This window comes from Manihot esculenta, chromosome 3 (assembly GCF_001659605.2).
Source record: "Manihot esculenta cultivar AM560-2 chromosome 3, M.esculenta_v8, whole genome shotgun sequence".
In the NCBI taxonomy this organism is placed as follows: domain Eukaryota; kingdom Viridiplantae; phylum Streptophyta; class Magnoliopsida; order Malpighiales; family Euphorbiaceae; genus Manihot; species Manihot esculenta.
Genome location: NC_035163.2, coordinates 28,912,845 through 28,935,655, shown reverse-complemented (window position 1 = coordinate 28,935,655; position 22,811 = coordinate 28,912,845). Strand labels below are relative to the sequence as shown.

Below are 22,811 nucleotides of genomic sequence, written 5' to 3'. Positions count from 1 at the left end.
TAATAATCAAACACTAAAATTTTTAGAGATAAAACATAAGTTTTAAATTATTGTATTTATTTGAATTAGATTTTTTTAAGAAATAATTTTTTTATATATCTCAAATTCAACACTTCAATCACTCATTTCTCTTTTAATTAGTTTTAAAAAGAAGAAAAAAAAATCCCTTCTAAAGTTATCAATCTCATTGATATAATATGATATTTGCATTTAGTATTTTGGAAAATAAGTTAGAGACAACACAATAAAAAAAAAAGAATGGAGAGAGTATTTTTGAAATTTCATTTTTTTTATCATTTTGATTAATAGAAAACTTATAATCTATTCTTAACAATCGGATCAATTAATTAATGATAATAAAGTACAAAAAATAATTAGTTTAATTTTTAAAATGTATAGAATAATTATTTTAGATTTATGATTGCTTATATATTTTTAATATATATTCAACATATAACTTACTTTATTATTAGCTACCTTAATAACGAACAAACTAACAAATAATAAAATAATTATTACTCCATATTATTATTACAATGACTTGGACAATAAGAGTGGCTCGGCACATGTTGGGCCTTTTTCGGTGCGGCCGTATGCACGATCTAAATAATAGCAGCCCAATGACAAAGGGGCTAATCCAATAACTAAAAATGAAACGGACATTTGTTAAGCCCAATACCGGAATAGGTATTTTTCCTAAACTTTAATTAAATTAAATTTTGTGAAAGTCTAATTGAGTCCTTCAATTATAATTTATAAATGAGTGAACTCTAACTTATAAATTTTTTTATAGGATTTAGCCAATGGAAACCTTAAATCCGTTATTAAAATCACATGGGCAGCGCACATTATATGCAAAAGAAAAATAATAAATTAATAAAACGTGGTTATGTGCCTTCTCATTCTGATTTTCTTCATGACAAAGCAAGTATTTTGTGTATCAATGATTTGTGAATTGTTCATGTCGCTGCATGTTTTAACTGATGTGGCGAATTTTTCAAATTTCTAATCTATGGTAGCGTAGCAAGGGACCAACATGTAATTTAACAAAGATTAGTATTCAACGGAGGAACTATAGTTACATTAGCGTTGGCATGATAAGCTTACTGTCATCACTCGTTAACTATAAAATTCACCTTTCACTTTTTCTTTTTCTTTTTTTAATATGCGCATTAGTATCCTTTAATGGTAAAAATTATCGTCAATAAAAATCCCACTGTATTAGCAATATTACTAAATAACATCATTTAGTTCATACAAAACATATCACTAAAATCGTAGGATAAGTAGTTCTACACTATGTTTCCTTTTTTTTTTTTTTTTAAATGACAGTAGAGGTCAGATTCTCATAGATTTTATCCCTTAAATGAGTGAAAGAAGCAAAGGACTTACAGTGGACACGACAAATCGTTTTATACAAACTGCATTCGTGATTATGAGGCAGAGCGTCTTTTGGCTGATGATGTCAGACGTGAGACCAAGTAACCGGCACGACCAGTTTCTCTCCAATTAAACAATAATTCAAAAAGCGTCGGTTGATTGTAGAATCTGATTCTCACATGTTTTCACCTTTCAAATAGGTTCCCTCCCCGTCGTCATCCTCCATCTAATTTCTCCTTTGTTTTCTCGCTCACTCTGCAACTTCCATCTCTTTCTCTCTCGCTGCTGGTTCATCATTTCGCTTTAACGGTATCGTCATGGAGATCTCTCTTCTTTTTCTTCTAAAATGCCCTTTCAGAACGTACACTTACTGTGATCTACTGATTGGTGATCGATCTGATCGATCCGATTCTAATTTGTATAATTCTGTATTGCAATTACCTTTTTCCGTAATTTCTATGATTTAAATAATCAGCTAACTAATACTTAATAGCACGGCTTTTGTTGAGATTTTGATTGTTTATTTTTCTTTTCCTTTTTATTTTTGAGTTGCAGTGAAGAAGAAAATGGCGGTCCAGGGAACAGTGTTTACACCGTCATTGGAAGGAATGAAACATGTGAAATCTGAGCAAGAAGAAATGCTCACCAAGCCTTTCTTGGATGTCTGCAAATTGATTTTGCCTGTTATCGGTCCGTTGCTTAGTTTATCATTCTCTGATATATATATATATTTTCAACTTTACCTTTTTATCTATTCTGAAAATTGCTAATCGGAGCTTCTGTTCCTTTCTGATTCCAGATAAGTTTGGAGCTGCTATGGCTCTTGTAAAATCTGATATCGGCGGTAACATAACGGTAGAGACATGTTCTGATTTATGATTAATTGAGATAGATTTTCCTTTTTTTTTTTTTTTCATAATGGATGTATCTAAGAAACTTATTACTGGTGTTTATACTGAAATTGCATAGTTTGGTTTTCACATATAGAGATTGGAAGCCAAATATTCTTCGGATCCAACTAAATACACCCACTTGTACGCTATGGTTCAAGAGGAGGTTGATGCTAAAACAGCCAAAGGATCATCTAGTTGTACCAATGGTCTCCTTTGGCTAACCAGGTGTATCCTATTGCTAATATGTCTTATCTTTGTTTAGTTTCAGCTAGCTCTTTCGCGTGAATGTTATAATTTTTTGGTATGTAAATTTTTAAAAGAATGTAGAAACATGGCTATCATTTATAGTTGTGTGCCATGGAATTCATTGAGTGAAAAAATGAACCAGTTCTGAGAAAAAAAAAAAAGAATAATCTATTGAATGGAAGCAGAAAATGCTACTTATAGCCGGAACTAGTTAGAAATTCAGTTACAACAAATAACAATCAATCGAATGGAAGCAATAAATGCTACTTACGGACAGAACTAGTTAGAGATTCTGTTACAACAAATAACAAACTTTCTACCATTATTTAGTAACAAAACCAACTAGCAACAGAAAGTAATTACAACAATTTTCTTTCATATCAGTTCAAGCATAATCAAGTACAAGAAAGTATTTTGCACATCTCATTGGAGTTTCAAACTGCATGATTTTATAGTCTTGAAAGTTAGGTTAGATCAAGCATAAAAGAGGGACAAGATAAGAAGGAAAGAATGCTTGACTTTTGCTTGAATGTTTGATCTGAAACATTTTGGAATTAGCATGCCAGAAGAAATGAAATTTAAGCTTTTATGGTTAAGCAAGCCTCACTGACATATTCACAATTTCTCATAATGTTGTTATCTTTTGCTGATTCCGCAGAGCAATGGATTTTCTAGTGGAACTGTTCCGCAATTTACTTGCTCATACAGATTGGACAATGTCACAAGCCTGTACAGATTCCTATGGCAAGACGCTGAAAAAATTTCATGGCTGGCTTGCTAGTTCAAGTTTCACTGTAATTTCTTCTATCCTAGATCAATTGAACTCTGAAAATTTTCTTCACTAGAGTGGTATGTTTATGCAAGGTGTCATGCTTCATATTATCCTAGATGAAACTATTAGTGTTACATTGTAGAGTTGATTGATTCAAGGTTCTTGAAGAGTACTTTTTTGAAAATTCCTCACTATAGTGCCTTCTTGATATTGGGTTATTTTAAGCTTTTTTTTTTCCCTTCTACCTAATCTAAGAGATTTTCTCCCTTCTCTGGAAAAAAAGGGGTAATGAAGGCCGTTTCAGTTTCACCAGAATGCAGTAACTTGGGCATCTTAGCATATGTCACTAAATATCAGTTATTTGTTACTCTAGTCCTATATTCTACATATCAAGGCTCTTTAAATATTTATTGACACTGCTTTACAGGTCGCTATGAAGCTTGCTCCAGATAGGAAGAAGTTCATGGAAGTTATATCTGGCTCTGGTAATATTACTGCTGACATGGAAAACTTTTGTGCATCATTTTCACCTTTTCTTGAAGAGAATCACAAATTCCTGGTAAGATTCTTTTAGAGTGTCCAAAGTTCCTGATATCTTACTTCACTTCTCCCTAATTTTCTTCTATGCGTCCTTTTTGTTGTTCGGGACTTGCTTATCATAGGACCATTTGGTTTCTGCTTATTTGCAAGTGGTCAGGTCTGCTTGCCAACTTGTGCAAAGACTAAAGCATGTTCCACAGAAAAAGAATTAAGAAATGTTGTATTCAGAATTTTGGGGTTTTTGGGTGGAGGAGGGGTGGTAAGCTTGATGGAGTGGTAGCGAGATTCCCCCATTCTATATTACAGTGATCTGAAAGAGTTTTCTCACCAAATCAAATTCGTTGATGCAGGCTAATGTTGGCATGGATGATTTAAAAGCTTCGTAATGGAAGAGGTCGTTTGTGGTGGGGTGGGCAGCAATGTTACCCTTTTCTTCTACTTTTGTTCTTAATATTTTTGCTTGAAAACTTTGAGATGAAAGGAGATTTGGTTTAATCATTTATTCATATTATACACCTATACAACTGTTCAAACCTTTTCAGCCAGCCATTTTGCTGGCGTTTATGTATGGTTTGGTAATTTCTAGTCATGGCATGTCTTTATTATTATTATTATTATTATTATTGATGCGTCATATCTCAATTCTTAATCATTGGTTAATAAGCATGTTTTTCCAGCCTTATAGTCTTAATAGGTGCCTAAATTTCCCTTTACAATTTAGGAATCGCTGGTAATGGAATAAAATAATTTAAAATTTTTTAACTTAAAATTTTTTTATTATTATGTATAAAAATGAAATTATAAATGATTTTGTAAAAATTCATTTTTTATAAAATTAATCATGTAGTTATTTTTTTATTTTATAATATTTATTTATTTTATTATTTTTATATATATTTAAAAAATAATTTTTTATTAATTTTTAATTTTTATTTATTTTGAAGATATTAATTTTTATTAAATATTAAAAGATATTTTTAACATTAATTTTAAAAAATAATATTTAATAAAATATTTTAAAAATACGATAAAAATAAATAAAATTATAATAAACCATTTATATGTTACTGGAATATAAAAAAAGTAAATAATAATTTTTTAATAATAAAAAAATGTGAAAAAATTTATTAAATGAAGAGAATATTTTATAAATAATATTTATTATTGAAATGAATTTGAAATTATTTTTAAATATTAAATTATACTAGCTGGAGGTCAAGCTCATTGGTTTGTACACATACAATGTCTGGGAAAGATCGTGTGACAAAAAATTGATAATAATAAATAATAATATGGTTTTTTTTAATAATACTTTTCATAAATATGACGATTAAATTTCATACTCTAAGCCCGTGCTGGATTAACATGCGACCATTATCCATCTCCCTTGATAAAGTTGGCATTTGCTCGAGAGAATTTTTTTTATTTAATGAGGGGAGTTTTTTTCAAGTAAACTAAAAGTTTAAATTGTGAATTAATTTACTCGAAGCGTAAACTTCAATCAACCTTCCTGTTAAATACTTGGTACTTTTCCGTTAAAATGACAATTTATACCCTAAAGCTTAGAGAAATTCCTAAAATTGTCATTATATTTGGTATCAGATTGTGCAACTCATCAAAAACTTCAATTGCTCTTTACATTAAGTGTCTATATTGATTATCCTCGTTCACAAGCTAATTTGTGGGAGAGATTTGCATTAAGAGATTTGGGTATCCCTTTTTAACATTGATCACTCACGTGTATCACGTGATCTTCTTCTGCTTAACTTGATTTTTTTTTTTGGTAGAATTGCGGTATAATTAATCAAAAGTATTTATTCAAGGAGCAAATTAGACGGGAAAAAAAAAATTGATGGGAGCTCAAGTAAATTTTTAAATATTTGTGAGGGACTTGGAAGTGCACCCCAAATTTGGCGCAAACACCACCGAGATTTTATCCCGTAAATTAGGTTTGCTTATTGGTTTTGATTGGAAAAGAAAGCGCTTCACCGTCCAGCCGTCAAACAGAACACACACACTCGCGAACACAAAAAAACAAAATAAAATTTAAATTAAAAAAAAAAAAAAGTCTTGCATTTGCAAATTTGGAGATTGCCAATCCAGTCGTCACCCCCTTGTCTTCTCGATGGGAGATTGAGTTTTTTACCTTACAACATTCCCATCACTCATTTAATAATATATGACTGGAGAATGATTACCTTATGATTTTCTTTCCTTTTCCTTTTCTTTTCTTTTCTTTTCTTTTTCTTTCTCCAGTTTGGAAGCACCACCACCTCAGTGATGAAAGGTTTCTTAAAAGGTTTCAGATATGTCTCACACATGTTTGGTAGGTTTTCTGTATTCCTCCTCTCTCATCATTCATTTTATTTGAAACCCATTTCTCCAAGTTTTTATCATTTTCAGATTTTGCAGATGAGAAAGAACCAGAAATACAAATTGGGTTTCCTACAGATGTAAAGCATGTTGCTCATATTGGATGTGATGGTCCATCTGCCTCTAAACCAAGCTGGGTATTCCCTTCGTTATTTCCCCTTTTAGTTTCTTTCTTTTTCTCGTTTGATTTTGCATTGAGATGATTACTTTTGTATTTATATCCTGATATTTGCAGATGAATGAGTTTCAATCTGCTCCACAAATCTCAAATGGGACTGCAAATTGTATGGAAGAGCTGCAGAACCTTTCAGTAGTTCAACGCTCATTAGGTTTACATGTTTGGATTGAACAGACTTCAACCCTCTAATTAGTTTCCGATAAAGTTTTTTTTTTTTTTTTTTTTTTCTTTTTTTTTAACTTAATTTGCTGATGTTTATTGCCTGAAATAGATGTAAGCCAAGGTGAAAAGCCGAAGAGGAAGTCGAGACGCTCAACAAATACTGCAGACTCACCCTTGGGTTCCCCTGATAGAAGAAGCAATGAGGGATCAAGGCATTCGAGGCGCGAAACATTCTCCGTCGATACGAACTCACCTTTTAGTTCTCCGCCAAGGAATTCCAGGCGCAACCGCTCTTCAAACATTTCAATGGATTCTCCCGGCAGAGATTCACCAATTGGTAACCATACATCAAAACGGCAAACGAATTCTAACCTTCCTCTTGAATCACCAGCTCGTGACCAGCCCTCCATCCCAAAACATTCTCGGGCGAAAAAGTCCAAAGAATCAAGAACAAAAGACAAGAAACATCCTGAAGACGTCCCTGATCGTAGAGCTCACAAGTCTGAAACCGCGTCTGCAACATAGAGTCATGCAGGCCATTTAAGTTTTGGAGGCATACCAAGAAGAATGAGAGGAATGTAGCTAACTTTGTATATTAGAGATTGAACATAGTGCTCTGCTATGAAGATATTGTTATAATTCAGTTTCTTCTTTAATTACTATCACACTTTTTTCTTGTCGGGTACCTCTAGCTTGCTTAGCCAAAGAACTCACTGGTTATATATTAATGTTTGCTATAAGCCAAGAAAGCAACACAAACACAACAGGCCAGAGTTTTGAAGGCAGTGCAGAGAACTGAAATTTCCCCATATCACAGATGCTACAAATGCGAGAGGCGATGGCGAAGGATTTCTTAGGATGGAGCATGTGAGCTTGGCTCTCACATTAGCCATTTCATTCTGATCTAAGCAGAATTTAGATGCTGTAATGTTTAGGTCTCCCTATCAGTAGAAATCTGATATACCGCTCAATTGGCTGTCGTTTACTTTCTTTTCTTCCCCCCCCCCCCAAAATTAAATGTGTGACCTGCAGAGTGCAGAACTGCAACTTAAAAGAAGAGATTTTCTTCCCCCCCACCCCCAAATTAAATATGTGTCACCTACAGAGTGCAGAACTGCAACTTAAAAGAAGAGATTTTCTTCCCCCCCCCCCCCCCCCCCAACCCCCCCCAACCCCAAATTAAATATGTGTGACCTGCAGAGTGCAGAACTGCAACTTAAAAGAGGATGTTGTAGGATTTATGTATTTCAATAACAACAATGCACAGCAGAAACCCTTTAATTCGAGTATAAGAAGATTACACTTAATTTAACTATTAAACCATGATTTGCACAGGATGCAAGGAACAAAAAACTCGATGCCAGAAAGTTGTGCCTAGCCTACCTCAGGAGAATGGCATTTCCGCATTTCTAACAGCTGTAAATGAAGTATAGCACAAATTAAGCAACACAGAGACGAAGGACTTGGAATTAATAATGCTTCAAATCATTAACTTATCCTCCCCCCAAGACAGTCTCATCACACAAGTTCAGTAGGTGACTCTGAATTCTAATGCTCACCTGGTAGAGATAGATACCATAGGATTTACATTGCTCAAAAGATCACAGCCAATTTTGAATCATTCTTAATTTTGTAATAAGCCAATGTTTTGTCATCATGCAAGGCTTTTCCCTTGAACAATATTTCCTTCACCGGGGTAGAGAATTTATTTTGGATCGTAGACTTTAAACTCCGAATATCAGTAGTGGACAGTAACTGAAAGCCAAGGTCAGTTAACGGCATCTCAATAAGCGTGGAACTAGGAGCAAATACCATATGCAGAGTAGAGTGCCTCTGGATGCCATAACTTGCCAGATCCCAGTCATTCTCAAGCCGTCTTCCAGCATAAACAATACTCTGAATGTCAATGGGGATCTTCAACTTCTGAAAAATCTGTTGCTTGATATGTTTCACAGTATCATGTTCCTTCACATCAAGGGCTAGGGTTTTTCCAATCCAAGTCTTAACAAATATCTGCATTGAAGTAGGTAATAGCTCCAACAGAGATCCTTCTTTGATATCATAAAAGGCCAGGGTTTTGGAACCCTCAAGCTGTTTTGCGGCACAAAACATATTACACCCACTGACTGAAACACCAATGATGCTACCACAAATCGCTTTGATATCATCAACAGTAAACATAACTTTAACTCTGAGTTGCACGGTATCTTTATTAGGTGCTTTCACAAAAATAGATAGCACTTCTTTCTGACAAAAGACCAAATGAATATTTGAATTGCTCCGTATATTGAGGGAGGCCAGAGTACTTTCATCTTCGAGTAGATGTCCATCATGGACAAGAGTGAAGTTATCTGACAGAATCCCCTCCTTTGACTGAATCATCAATTTGACATTGTGGATAGTATCACAAGTTTTTGCTTCCACCATGATAATTCTCGGATCAGATGGTATTTTGACCAATAATTTGATTGTAACAGGATTTTGGACAATAAGATGAACAGTGCAGTTCTTCCGAACACCACAATCAACTAGCCTTTGACCATCTCTGAGCAGATTGCCATCAAAGAATAGATCCTGATTCTTTTCACCAATGCCTTCCTTCTCCTCAATCAGCTCTTTTAAAGTTTTAATTGTCTCAGACCCCTTTAAATTTAAACATACTGTTTTTACAATCTTCAAGTAAAGATCCATCTGCAACAATAAAACAAGTGCAATATCTTACAGAACCATCGAGTTGGATGAATTCAAAATCCAGGTTTTCATCACGCAAGCAAAGAAGAAAAAGCTACAAAAGATTAGCGGTATGAAATACGAGAATATTCTACTAAAGCCCCTTTAACAGGGAAAATAACACATAGGATTTGGGTTGAGCAGGAAAACAAGCAGCTCAGAAAATTTGAGAAGATCAATATAGTTCATAGATAAAATTTGAAATTCATTATTCCTACTATACGTACTATCCAATAGAATAGAACAGAGCATAAAAGAAAAAGTATGATAAATCTAATGGTAAGCATTTTTCTGGCCAATACAGACACAAACAAGCATTATGATATTAATGTGGTTCTATTGGCAGAAGACAACCCAAAACTAAAAACTTCTAAGCATCAATTCTAGGTTTTTAAGTAGACCTCCAAAAAAGAATATATAAAAAAAATTATGCGGTTACACTTTACAATTCACATTAGAATTGAGGTTCCTACACGATATAAGCTTAAGAAAACTTCAAAAAACAATCAAACTTTTCAACTGTCTAAGGAAGATCGTGCTACAGAAACCAATTCGCTAGAAGTAGTTTAATAGTTCATATGGAAAGAAATCAAAATAGAAAAGCATTTCCAGGGTGTACGTTTATGTCCTATAAAGGGAGGCAGTAAGAAAGAAACCTTGAAATTCAGGATTTTTTAAAAAGAAAATTCAGATTTTAGTATCGTTTTGCTCTCTTTTAATGGACGGTTTAAATGCTTGCAAATTTATGGTCTTGACTCAGAATCAAATTGGTGAACAAGGGGCTAGAGTTAAGGATTTAAACCTGATACCAAGTGCTGAGGCATGTTATTTAGAATCAAAACTACTTAAAACTCACGCGGCACCAAGTTTTATTCTCTATTTCTTTTCATTTCATCTGTTTTCTCGGTAACCAAACATCCCCGTAAAAACTGAGCGAGTCTCACGACGTAGAAGAAAACCCTTGGTAGAAATCAAAGTTGGAAAAAAATGCATGCAGAGACAGTATCTATAGGACCCAAAAGAGAGATGAAGGATAAAAAAAACCTGTTCATCTTGTTGGGTTGAATCGGATTGGGTCGATGGAGTTAGAGAAGAGGAAGCGTCCATGGCTAAATTGGCGCACGAAACCAAGACTTCCTTGATCAGTCAATCTGCATACCTTAGCAAGGAAGGTTACTCTAAGAGAGTGAGATTTTATATAGTGCGCCGGCCTTTCCAACTAGCTTGACGATCCAATAACATTCCACCGCGTGGTTAATTCTTTTCATCTTTCTTTCTATAAAAGCAAAAATCTCTAACGTAAACTATCACTGTCTCAAGGGAGGAGGGGGACGCATGAAAGAGCCACGTGGCCAAAGGTATGCGATGAAATTAAATTTTTCGTAGACAATCATCATAAATACGATCGAATTTTGATGAGAATTATTTAAAATTAAAATAGTAAATTGAGTATTTTTATAAATATAATAAAATAAATTTCAGTAACAGTGAGTAAAAATTAACCAAGAAAAAAAAATTAGTGTAGCCAGTATTTAACACTTTGCATTTTATTAATTAAAATGCATGATGAATAATGATTAATTAGTCTTCAAAGAATTTTTATTTATATTTAAATTTTCAGTTCTTGGCTGGATATGATGGTGATTCCCCATCATGGCTTTGAAATGTTCAATTTTCACATGGCAATTTTGTTACCTGCAGTAAGATAGATGACTCGGATCCATTCATATTCACAATCACAATAACATCTACGAGGAGAGTGAAATTGCAAAAACGCACAGTTTCAGTGATTGAACATAGTGCTCTGCTATGAAGATATTGTTATAATTCAGTTTCTTCTTTAATTACTATCACACTTTTTTCTTGTCGGGTAGCTCTAGCTTGCTTAGCCAAAGAACTCACTGGTTATATATTAATGTTTGCTATAAGCCAAGAAAGCAACACAAACACAACAGGCCAGAGTTTTGAAGGCAGTGCAGAGAACTGAAATTTTCCCATATCACAGATGCTACAAATGCGAGAGGCGGTGGCGAAGGATTTCTTAGGATGGAGCATGTGAGCTTGGCTCTCACATTAGCCATTTCATTCTGATCTAAGCAGAATTTAGATGCTGTAATGTTTAGGTCTCCCTATCAGTAGAAATCTGATATACCGCTCAATTGGCTGTCGTTTACTTTCTTTTCTTCCCCCCATTAAATATGTGTGACCTGCAGAGTGCAGAACTGCAACTTAAAAGAAGAGATTTTCTTTCCCCCCCGCCCCCAAATTAAATATGTGTGACCTGCAGGATGCAGAACTGCAACTTAAAAGAGGATATTGTAGGATTTGTGTATTTCAATAACAACAATGCACAGCAGAAACCCTTTAATTCTAGTATAAGAAGAATACACTTAATTTAACTATTAAACCATGATTTGCACAGGATGCAAGGAACGAAAAACTCGATGCCAGAAAGTTGTGCCTAGCCTACATCAGGAGAATGGCATTTCTGCATTTCTAACAGCTGTAAATGAAGTATAGCACAAATTAAGCAACACAGAGTCAAAGGACTTGGAATTAATAATGCTTCAAATCATTAATTTATCCTCCCCCCAAGACAGTCTCATCACACAAGTTCAGTAAGTGACTGTGAATTCTAATGCTCACCAGATTTACATTGCTCACAAGATCACAGCCAACTTTGAATCCTTCTTTATTTTGTAATAAGCCAATGTGTTGTCATCATGCAAGGCTTTTCCCTTGAACAATATTTCCTTCACCAGGGTAGAGAATTTATTTTGGAATTTATTTTGGATCGTAGACTTTAAACTCGGAATATCAGTAGTGGATGGTAACTAAAAGCCAAGGTTAATATTGGAGCAAATATTGAGAAAATAGAATAAAATAATAAAATTTAAGTCATTTATTTTATAATTTTTTAGAATTAACAGGTTTTTCAGAATTTAATTTTTAATCTCTAATTTATAAACCAGCAGAAAATATAAAGAAGAAAAAAAATAAAATAAAAAAATAAAATTATCTTTTTTTGTAAAAATATAGACTATCTATAATGAAAAAAATGACCATTATAAGCGATTATAAAAATTTTGAGATAATATAATAAAATCATAACAGTCAGATTTAATATTAGATTTAAATATCAAACCCAAAAAAATCTTCGACTAATATAAAATCTTCAATAATCACAAAATCTTTTAAAATCTAAACTGATTTTACAACATATCCCATATGCAGAGTAGAGTGCCTCTGGATGCCATAACTTGCCAGATCCCGGTCATTCTCAAGCCGTCTTCCAACATAAACAATACTCTGAATGTCAATGGGGATCTTCAACTTCTGAAAAATCTGTTGCTTGATATGCTTCACAGTATCATGTTCCTTCACATCAAGGACTAGGGTTTTTCCAATCCAAGTCTTAACAAATATCTGCATTGAAGAAGGTAATAGCTCCAACAGAGATCCTTCTTTGATATCATAAAAGGCCAGGGTTTTGGAACCCTCAAGCCGTTTTGCAGCACAAAACATATTACACCCACTGACTGAAACACCAATGATGCTACCACAAATCGCTTTGATATCATCAACAGTAAACATAACTTTAACTCTGAGTTGCACGGTATCTTTATTAGGTGCTTTCACAAAAATAGATGGCACTTCTTTCTGACAAAAAACCAAATGAATATTTGAATTGCTCCGTATATTGAGGGAGGCCAGAGTACTTTCATCTTCGAGTAGATGTCCATCATGGACAAGAGTGAAGTTATCTGACAGAATCCCCTCCTTTGACTGAATCATCAATTTGACATTGTGGATAGTATCACAAGTTTTTGCTTCCACCATGATAATTCTCGGATCAGATGGTATTTTGACCAATAATTTGATTATAACAGGATTTTGGACAATAAGATGAAGAGTGCAGTTCCTCCGAACACCACAATCAACTAGCCTTTGACCATCTCTGAGTAGATTGCCGTCAAAGAATAGATCCTGATTCTTTTCACCAATGCCTTCCTTCTCCTCAATCAGCTCTTTTAAAGTTTTAATTGTCTCAGACCCCTTTAAATTTAAACATACTGTTTTTACAATCTTCAAGTAAAGATCCATCTGCAACAATGAAACGAGTGCAATATCTTACAGAACCATAGAGTTGGATGAATTCAAAATCCAGGTTTTCATCACGCAAGCAAAGAAGAAAAAGCTACAAAACATTAGCTGTATGAAATACGAAAATATTGAACTAAAGCCCCTTTAACAGGGAAAATAACACGAAGGATTTAGGTTGAGCAGGAAAACAAGCAGCTCAGAAAATTTGAGAAGATCAATATAGTTCATAGATAAAATTTGAAATTCATTATTCCTACTATACGAACTGTCCAATAGAATAGAACAGAGCATAAAAGAAAAAGTACGATAAATCTAATGGTGAGCATTTTTCTGCCCGATACAGACACAAACAAGCATTATGATATTCATGTGGTTCTATTGGCAGAAAACCTAAAACTAAAAACTTCTAAGCATCAATTCTAGGTTTTTAATTAGACCTCCAAAAAATAATATATAAAAAAAATTCTACGGTTACACTTCACAATTCACATTAGAATTGAGGTTCCTACACGATATAAGCTTAAGAAAACTTCAAAAAACAATCAAACTTTTCAACTGTCTAAGGAAGATCGTGCTACAGAAACCAATTCGCTAGAAGTAGTTTAATAGTTCATATGGAAAGAAATCAAAGTAGAAAAGCATTTCGCGGGTGTACGTTTATGTCATATAAAGGGAGGCAGACAGAAAGAAACCTTGAAATTCAGGATTTTTTTAAAAGAAAATTCAGATTTTAGTATTGTTTTGCTCTCTTTTAATGGACGGTTTAAATGCTTGCAAATTTATGGTCTTGACTCAGAATCAAATTGGAGAACAAGGGGCTAGAGTTAAGGACTTAAACCTGATACCAAGTGCTGAGGCATGTTATTTAGAACCAAAACTACTTAAAACTCACGCGGCACCAAGTTTTACTCTCTATTTCTTTTCATTTCATTTGTTTTCTCGGTAACCAAACATCCCCGTAAAAACGAGTGAGTCTCACGACGTATAACAAAACCGTTGGTAGAAATCAAAGTTGCAAAAGAATGCATGCAGAGACAGTATCTATAGGACCCAAAAGAGAGATGAAGGATAAAAAGAACCTGTTCATCTTGTTGGGTTGAGTCGGATTGGGACGACGGAGTCAGAGAAGAGGAAGCGTCCATGGCTAAATTGGCGCACGGGATTTTTCCTCTGAATATTTTCTGGTTTTTGGAACTTAGTCTCCTCCTCTACGGCCCAGGAAGTGGTAGCTTCTTCCTCATCGCTCAAAGGAAAAATCTTTTCTGGTTTTTGGAACTTAGTCTCCTCCCCTACGGCCAGGAAGGGTAGCTTCTTCCTTATCGCCCAGAGTGTGGGTATCCTCCCCACTTCTCAACGGTTGTTTTTATTTCTTGCTTTTCTCGGTTTGGGAATAGCAGATCCGGCATTGAATGGGCAAAGGATCTATAGATCTGCGATTCTTGTGTTCTTTTTCTTGTCTTGGATGTTTAGTTCGTCTTGCATGCAAGTTCATCGGCCTCTATGGTCCCAATTTCTCAGCGCTATCCTTGCTTCGGGAGGTCAGAGAAGCTCTTATTCCAAGGACGCGCCTCGGATGGTTAGCTCAGTAACGTTTACAATGCCCCTCTGGTGGATTGCTCCAATCTCTGAACTCTACTTCTGTCTTGTCCTTGTCGAAGTTCGTTAAGGTATTGAGATCGAGATCTTGTGTTGTGTTGCTGTTGTTGATGCTTTTGATCTGATCTTGCCATCATCAGCGCCATGAGTGTTTGGTTGTTATCCCTCTAGTTCTCTTTCCTTGATCAGTCAATCGGCATACCTTAGCAAGAAAGGTTACTCTCAGAGAGTGAGATTTTATATAGTGCGCCGGCCTTTCCAACTAGCTTGACGATCCAATAACATTCTACCGCGTGGTTAATTCTGTTCATTTTTCTTTCTTATAAAAGCAAAAATCTGTAACGTCAACTATCACCGTCTCACGGGAGGAGGGGGACGCATGAAAGAGCCACGTGGCCAAAGGTATGCGATGAAATTAAATTTTTCCTAGACAATCATCATAAATTCGATCGAATTTTGATGAGAATTATTTAAAATTAAAATAGTAAATTGAGTATTTTTATAAATATAATAAAATAAATTTCAATAACAGTGAGTAAAAATTAATCAAGAAAAGAAAATCAGTGTAGCCAGTATTTAACACTTTGCATTTTATTAATTAAAATGTATGATAAATAATGATTAATTAGTCCTCAAAGAATTTTTATTTAAATTTAAATTTTTAGTTCTTGGCTGGATAAGGGGATGAGTGAAATTGCAAAAACGCACAGTTTCAGTGGTTGAATTGCTTGGGTTGGCCTCTCAGATGAAATGAATTGCAAATTAGCACCATAAATCAACTAAAGAAAGAAGGGCTCATCACTCAATGTCTAGTAAGCAAAACATACTTGCTAGTGCTACGTTGCAGAGAGTTGTGTTACAGTAATTTCACATATCAACAATTTAAGCACAAACAAAAAGAGTACATACGTATATATACTCACAGCTAAACAAATACATCAATATTTTCGTAGAGTAATGAAGGGTGTAGAACTAAGGTGCTGAGCTAGTTTAGGTGATAGCCCATCACATGTGAGTGGGAGTTTGTTTTCCAGGGGACTCAGTGGGAGTTTGTTTTCCAGGGGAGTCACTGGATGAGGGCTTAAAGGGAGATGATTCAATGGCTGCAAGCAAGCAAGGTAACCCTGTGACTTGTTGTTGCAAATGGGGAGTTTTATGGCCTCAAATGCTGATTCCTTCTCTTTCGGAACAGGTGCTCCAGTGGGATCCTGCACCATTCACAGTTATGCATTCTATAAGAAAGCAATTTTTCTGGGAAAAAAAAAAGGTGGACAGAAACAGTTGAGGATAACTTACTCCAAGAACAAGAAATGAAAATGCTTGATTATCAGCACCAAGATGGATTTCGATCAGCTTTCGCAGATCAGCAAGTGTTGCATCCCTTACAACCTTGAACATTGTGATGAACTTGCCATTATTTCCTTTGGTTGCCTGCCATTTCACGTGCACATCAATCTGTGCATCATTGTTTTCTTTTGAGGGATTGTAGTTTTCTTTACTTTCTTCAAACAACTCCTTTGCAGGTGCTGGAGTTCCGATCTGTTGTGACAGCTCTCTGTGGTTTCCACAAAGTGTAAATATATTTTGGATTCTTAATCGTCTTGAAGAGGCTGAATCAACATTCACAAATTCGTTTTGATGTCCTGAATTTACACACCTCTCTGATCCATTAGAGGCCTCAAATTTCTGAGGAGAAGAGCCTGCATCAAAATCCATTCCAGAGCCAGACCTGTCAACAATCCTCTTCACCTCTATCACTCCTTTCTCCACTTCCTCGTCTTCCACTTTCTCTTTGTCTTCCTCTTCTTCTATCTCTTCTTCCTCAAATACAGTGCTCAGACATATCTTGCCACCATAATGTGGCACAAAAGCATCTTGATCAACACGTTGGATGCTAGTTTGAACAGCCATGTCTACACATTTCACATCAGGAGCAAATGCTTCTTGATCACCCATGTCCAAATCCATTGATTTCACCATCCCTGGATCCTCATCAGCAAAAACTCTCAACAGCCTTCTGGCAAAGCTGCTGCTTTCTTCCCTTGGATGGCATAGCTCAGATTCAATTTCTTCCAAACGTCTTCTCAGCATTTCGATTTCCTGTTGCTGTTGCAGTATCCTTTCTTCCATTCTTCTCCTCTCCAATTCAACACACTCTTCAGCCATTCTCTGACACTCTTCCAACTTCTTTTCCAACTCAAGTTTCAACAACTTTGTGCGTTCATTCACCTTCAAGTTGATCTCTTCTTCACTTGCTGCAGATCCCTTCCCCTCAATAAGTGCTCTCAATGCAGCAACTTCTTCTTCTTTCTTTTTAAGCTGTTTGTGAGCCTCATTTCTTTCTTTCTCTCTTTGCTTGTTCTCCATTTGTAGCTTATAGATAAATTGGTCCATGGCTGCTATCTTGGATCCTAAGATGACACCAGAAGAATCATCAGTACCAACTTTATCCTTAATCGGTGTATGAGGGCCACGAATAATACACTTTGCTTTTGCTCCATATTCAAGAGTGCAGATCGTCTTATGTATCTCCTTAGGGTCTGGACTTGCACATAATATCATCAAAATTTTGGACTTATCATCCTCAAAGGAATCCTGAAGAAACAACAGGAAAACTTCATGAATTAGATTCCAGACAAACTATGTAGATCATCATATGATGTCCAAAATGAATGAAAAATTACCTGGAGCAGCATAGTTAACTTGCTATCTCTAAAGGGTACATGAGAATCTCCATTTGCAATGGATTCAACCACTCTCTTCAATGCGTTATTTCCTTGATTGATTTTTGCAGTCTGTTTTTGCAACGAAGAAGCACAAAAATCAGTGCGCTCCTTCTCTCTAGGAAAAAAGATTTAAAGAATGGGAAGGAGATGAAGTTCCTTGATAAAGAAATTACAAAGGCGATTTTTACCTGCATCTTTGCTTCAAGAGTGTTTTGCCCTGCTTGTTCTATGTTTTCTGAGCCTGCCATATCAACAAGCATAAGCCTTCCTCCTACAGTTGGGACGTCCAGTATTATCTAAAAAAAACAAAATAAAAGCAAAACTTTATTTTTTTACTGAAAACAACAATTTGGTAATTTTCCAAGTCTAAAAGTTCATACCATGCAATGACTCCTAGAACTTTGATCATTGCAGAGGGTACTCTTGACAATCCTTCGCTTCTCCACTTTCTGAATCTCCTTCGAAATTTTTCCAGCTTCAGTCCCAGATATATATGTAGCATTTTTTGCCTTTTTGCCCATTACTTCAAGTTTTACCTACAAAAACCAACTCAGAATTGATAAATGTATGAACATCCCACTTCTTCAAATAAAGAATAACTGTCTCAAATATGACTAAAACAAGAATACCTGGTCCAAACGACATCCCGTTTAAGAAAATTTAGAATAAAAGACAAGACTCTCATTTACACTACCTAGTACCCACAAACAATACATTTTCAGACATATATGAAATTAATCATTGAAAAGGCAACGTTACCTTGGATCCATTTCCACCTTTGGGCCACCCAAATCCAAATCCGCTTCCACCATTGCTTGACAAAAGATCGTAAATTTCCTCATTGTATATCTCCAAAACTGTAACTTGCACAAATGTGCCCATCCCCAATCTCTCCCCATCACACCCTTCACTCGCTTCTTCTCCTTCTCCCAGTATATGCTTTAATGACCTATACACAATCCCAGGCTGCTTTGAGCACCCGAACATGGTGTGGCTCTTGCCCGACCCTGTTGGGCCATACGTCATTATGGTGCATTTGTTTCCCAGTTTGACCCCATTAATCCTTGATTCCACAAACTTCTTGTAGAAGGCATCGAGATCTTCTTCCTCGGAGAAAGAAATCCCGTCAAGAGTAAAATCTCTATACCCAATATCAGCGCGGACACGAAGAGTATCAGGATTTGCTGGCAAGATTGAATTGAACTTTTCTTTTCTGTCAGGATAGTCACGAATCCGACCAATAACTTCAATGGGATGGTCTCCTTGAGGGGTTTCTTTGAGCGTTGAGTTTGGGTTTGGAGATGGATGTGGATTTGGGGTTCTTGCTGAAGTAAAATTGAGACGATGTTTAGATTGTGGAGTCTTGATCGAGCGGGTTTGGTTTAATTTAGAAGAAGAAGAAGGTGTAGGGGCCATTTTGAACTCTTTTCTGAGAATCTAGAAGATAGAAAGAGGTTAACAATGAGTTGCGAGGAGAGAATTTCAGTGGTGGAGAGAGAGAAAGAGAGAGAGAGAGAGACAGCTGCAAGAGTGTTCTTGAAATGGAAAGACGCAAATGGAACTGAAAAGATTTTGAAAGTTTAAACTAGCCGTTATGTATCTAACGTCCATATTTCTAGGACGGGATTTATTTTGCACTGAAATGAACTGGGCCAGCATTTAAAAGCTTCTTAATCCAGCCCACCTTACAATTCCAAATTTTGTTGATTACAAAACTCCTAAAAGATTTGGTTAAATTAAAGAGTTAATCATAAAAAAATTTTCATCTGTTTCATTTTGTTATAATTCACTCTATTTTTTAATAAATTAAAATATAATATTTTAAAATTATTTACACAAAATAATTATCTATCACGTTAAAAATTAATATAATTATTATATCACTCCGCTATATTAATATCACCGTTAGTATAATTTAAAATTATTCGATAAAATAATTTTATATTTTATTTTTATTATAATTTTAGTGTATATTTTTTTATCAATTAAATTATATTTATTTAATATTTAATCAACTGTATTCTACCATTATCCTTATAATTTGAAACTTATAAAATTATTAAATTATTTTTTTATTATTAAATATATTTAAAAAATTTTATTAATAATTTCATAACAACAATTTATCTTATTTTTTATTTTTGTTAAAATTATTATTATTGATCAATTCTTATTGAATTTGTTCAATATATTTGTTATTTAATATTACTTTTAAAACTATTATTAAAAAAATAAATTTATTAAATATTAATTATAAAATAAAAAATAATTTAAAATAATATTTAAAATAATTCAGTTTAAAAATATTAAAAATAATAAAAAAAATTTAAATTATTTTTTTAAAAAAATTATTATTTAATTCCTATAATATAAAAAATTCACTAGTTAATTTTTCGATTTTAATAAATATATTAAAATATTTTTAATATTTTAAATAATTTATTAATTAGTTTTTTTATTAATTTTATTATTAATTATTTTACTATTTAATTTTTATAATTTTAAAAAATTTATTAGTTGATCTTTTAAATTTTTAAAAAATTTATTAATTAATTTCTCTGTATCACGAATATTTTAGATTTTTTTTTATAATATTTAACGATTAAAACCAATAAAAAAATTGATTAATAAATTTTTTAAAATTTCAAAAATATTTTAATGTGTTTTTAAAAATTAAAAAATTGACTATATTATAAGGATTAAGTACTAATTTTTTCTTCTTTTAACTCTCAAATATAATGATAATTAATATTTTTATTAAAATTATATTAATATTTAAAATAATTTTAAAAAAATTAATAATAATAAATTAAATTAGGATTTGATTCCCTACCTTTTAAAATAATAGGTAATTCATCTGGAGTTGTAGCGTAGAGTAGTCGACTTAAGTCTCCATTATTTATTTTTTTTTTAAAAAAATTATCATTTTTAATTTTATTATAATTTTATCTTAAATTTTTAAATTATTATTTATTTTATTTTAAAATTTATTGATGTAACATGATAATTCTATTAATTTTTTATAATATAAACAATTTTAAAAGATTATAATTTAATCGATAATAATGATAAAAAATTACATATATAAAATTATTTTATGATTAACTCTAAATTAAATATATTTTAATTTTTTTTTTATAGTTAGGGTCTGTGTTTTTCAAAAGTAGTAATAACATTAATCTTTTATTTTATACAAGTAATAACATTAATTTTTAAATTTGTTTTTTTTCAAATAAATACCAACTTTATATATTAGCAGTATCAAACATGAGAATATCAACCATCATTCCACATATGTAGGGATGTAAACGGGTAGGGTACCCGCGAAATTGAGAGTATCCAAATCCGAATCTGATTATATATATAATTTCCGAACCCGTTCCAAACCCGTTTAATATTTTAATTTTACTATCCGAACCCGTCCCAAACCCGTTTAACAATACCCGCACAATATCCGAACCCGATACAAATCAGCAACTCAGCAACCCAGCAAATAATTTTTTTAATTCAATTCAATAACAAAACCAAATAAATTATCTAACAGTTGCACAACCCAGTAGAAGGAGAAATGTTCAATGACAAGAACCAGCAACTCAGCAACCCAGCAAATAATGATTTATAATCAAATAATTAGATTAATTGTCCATAAATTTTAAAAATCAACAGTATTACATTAATCAAATAGCAAATAATTAGATTTTTTAATATATCCAAATAATCACATTAATAGTTCATAAATTATAAAATTCTTTAAGAACATACACATAAAAGATCTTGAAACCTGAACAAAGTTCTAGTCAAAGCAGATGAAGTCGATTGAGGAGAGAAGGGTTGTCTCTAGCGTCAGTGAAGTGCGGGGAGAGAAGCGTAAATTGAAAAGAGTAGATTTCACCCGACTGGGGAGAGAGAAGGAGATATCGCCGACGCCGACCGGGGAGAGGGAAGAGTTGTCTTCAACTGGAAAGTCGGAGATGTCGCCGCTGGAGAGAGAGAAGGAGATATTGCTGACGGGGAGAGAGAAGATTTATCGTCGACTGGGGAGAGAAAGGAGACGTCGTCGGCAGTTGTCAGTGAAGTGGGGGAGAGGCGTGACTGAGAACTATGGGAAGAGAAGCGAGGGAGAGAGAGAGAGATGTAGACCAAGAGAGGAAAGAGTAAAATGAAAAAATAAATTAGGGATTAGGGTTAGTTTTGTTAGTATAGTTAATCGGGTTCGGGTAACGGGTATTCGATCACCTAATCCCGAACCCTACCCGAATCCGAGACGGGTAAAATTTTTCAAATCCGAATCCGCCCAAATCCGTTTTATAAAAACCCAAATCCGTCCTAATAGGGTTTGGGCGGATCGGGTACCCGTGAAAACCCGCCCGCCTGCCATCCCTACACATATGAGCCTGACATAGAAACAGAGGTGAAAAAGTTTCCGCATTATCCCTAAACAACCAACCCAAACCACACTCAGAAACTCTAGCAACCATTTTACTACAACATCATCATGCACCAAAGAAGGTTGCAATTGTTCTCCACGATGAGCATTTTCCCAATCATGTAAGTTTATCAATGTATGAGAACCGAGATGAGTTGGTGGAAGAAGCAAAGACATGTGATGCCAAACTAATTGATTGCTATGCCACCAAATAGACCAAAGTAGCACCAAAAATATGCAATTCATGTCCATATCATAGGTAGAGGAAATAGCGTCTATCCAATCTAAAAGAGTAGGAAAATTACTCAAATTAAAATGGCCAAGTTTCATCCGGCATTGCGACAATGAAGAAAAGCATGACTAGCATTTTCCATGTCATTATTAATTACAAGCTGGGCATAATAGAGAAACATCAACTCCATGTGTAATTAAGATAAGAAAGACAGGAAGAGCACCAACACATGAATGTCATACCAATTCTTCACCTTACTTGGTAATAGTATACGTGCAGAAGAAATGCTTTGTATAGCATATCATTGCCAGAAACTAGAAAATGGTGGTATAGGCCGTGCGGAACTCTGATATTTGATAATACGTGATGGAGAGCAAATAACGAAGTGGGAGATATTGCAGAAGCCCGTGTTGACAACGGATAATTCAAGTCCTTTGCAGTGGAAAAACAGAG

The 22,811-nt window shown here is 34.1% G+C and overlaps 5 protein-coding genes across 5 annotated transcripts; 2 read left to right on the top strand and 3 right to left on the bottom strand.

Moving 5' to 3' along the window:
• Window positions 1-1,528: 1,528 nt before the first annotated feature.
• LOC110612354 (glycolipid transfer protein 1) lies at window positions 1,529-4,420 on the top strand. The gene is made up of 7 exons (XM_021753121.2): window positions 1,529-1,689; window positions 1,936-2,070; window positions 2,180-2,235; window positions 2,368-2,498; window positions 3,178-3,313; window positions 3,719-3,850; window positions 4,182-4,420. Exons 2-7 carry the CDS (start codon window positions 1,947-1,949, stop codon window positions 4,215-4,217), a joined length of 615 nt encoding a protein of 204 aa, XP_021608813.1. The 5' UTR covers window positions 1,529-1,689; window positions 1,936-1,946; the 3' UTR covers window positions 4,218-4,420.
• Window positions 4,421-5,767: 1,347 nt separating this feature from the next.
• Window positions 5,768-7,229, top strand: LOC122723368 (CRIB domain-containing protein RIC1-like). The gene is made up of 4 exons (XM_043955459.1): window positions 5,768-6,157; window positions 6,244-6,341; window positions 6,440-6,533; window positions 6,654-7,229. Exons 1-4 carry the CDS (start codon window positions 6,112-6,114, stop codon window positions 7,067-7,069), a joined length of 654 nt encoding a protein of 217 aa, XP_043811394.1. The 5' UTR covers window positions 5,768-6,111; the 3' UTR covers window positions 7,070-7,229.
• A 552-nt stretch (window positions 7,230-7,781) lies between these two features.
• Window positions 7,782-10,465, bottom strand: LOC110612433 (polyubiquitin-B). Its single transcript, XM_021753218.2, has 2 exons — window positions 10,319-10,465; window positions 7,782-9,235 (listed from the first exon to the last, which is right to left on the bottom strand). The coding sequence occupies exons 1-2, from the start codon at window positions 10,379-10,381 to the stop codon at window positions 8,138-8,140; spliced, it is 1,161 nt and encodes a 386-aa protein (XP_021608910.1). The 5' UTR covers window positions 10,382-10,465; the 3' UTR covers window positions 7,782-8,137.
• Window positions 10,466-12,374: 1,909 nt separating this feature from the next.
• LOC110612175 (polyubiquitin) lies at window positions 12,375-15,248 on the bottom strand. The gene is made up of 2 exons (XM_021752878.2): window positions 14,458-15,248; window positions 12,375-13,378 (listed from the first exon to the last, which is right to left on the bottom strand). The coding sequence occupies exons 1-2, from the start codon at window positions 14,518-14,520 to the stop codon at window positions 12,476-12,478; spliced, it is 966 nt and encodes a 321-aa protein (XP_021608570.1). The 5' UTR covers window positions 14,521-15,248; the 3' UTR covers window positions 12,375-12,475.
• Window positions 15,249-15,754: 506 nt separating this feature from the next.
• Window positions 15,755-19,262, bottom strand: LOC110610959 (kinesin-like protein KIN-10A). The gene is made up of 6 exons (XM_021751040.2): window positions 18,460-19,262; window positions 18,081-18,236; window positions 17,889-17,996; window positions 17,659-17,769; window positions 16,271-17,569; window positions 15,755-16,182 (listed from the first exon to the last, which is right to left on the bottom strand). Exons 1-6 carry the CDS (start codon window positions 19,114-19,116, stop codon window positions 15,913-15,915), a joined length of 2,601 nt encoding a protein of 866 aa, XP_021606732.1. The 5' UTR covers window positions 19,117-19,262; the 3' UTR covers window positions 15,755-15,912.
• Between the last annotated feature and the right edge of the window lie 3,549 nt (window positions 19,263-22,811).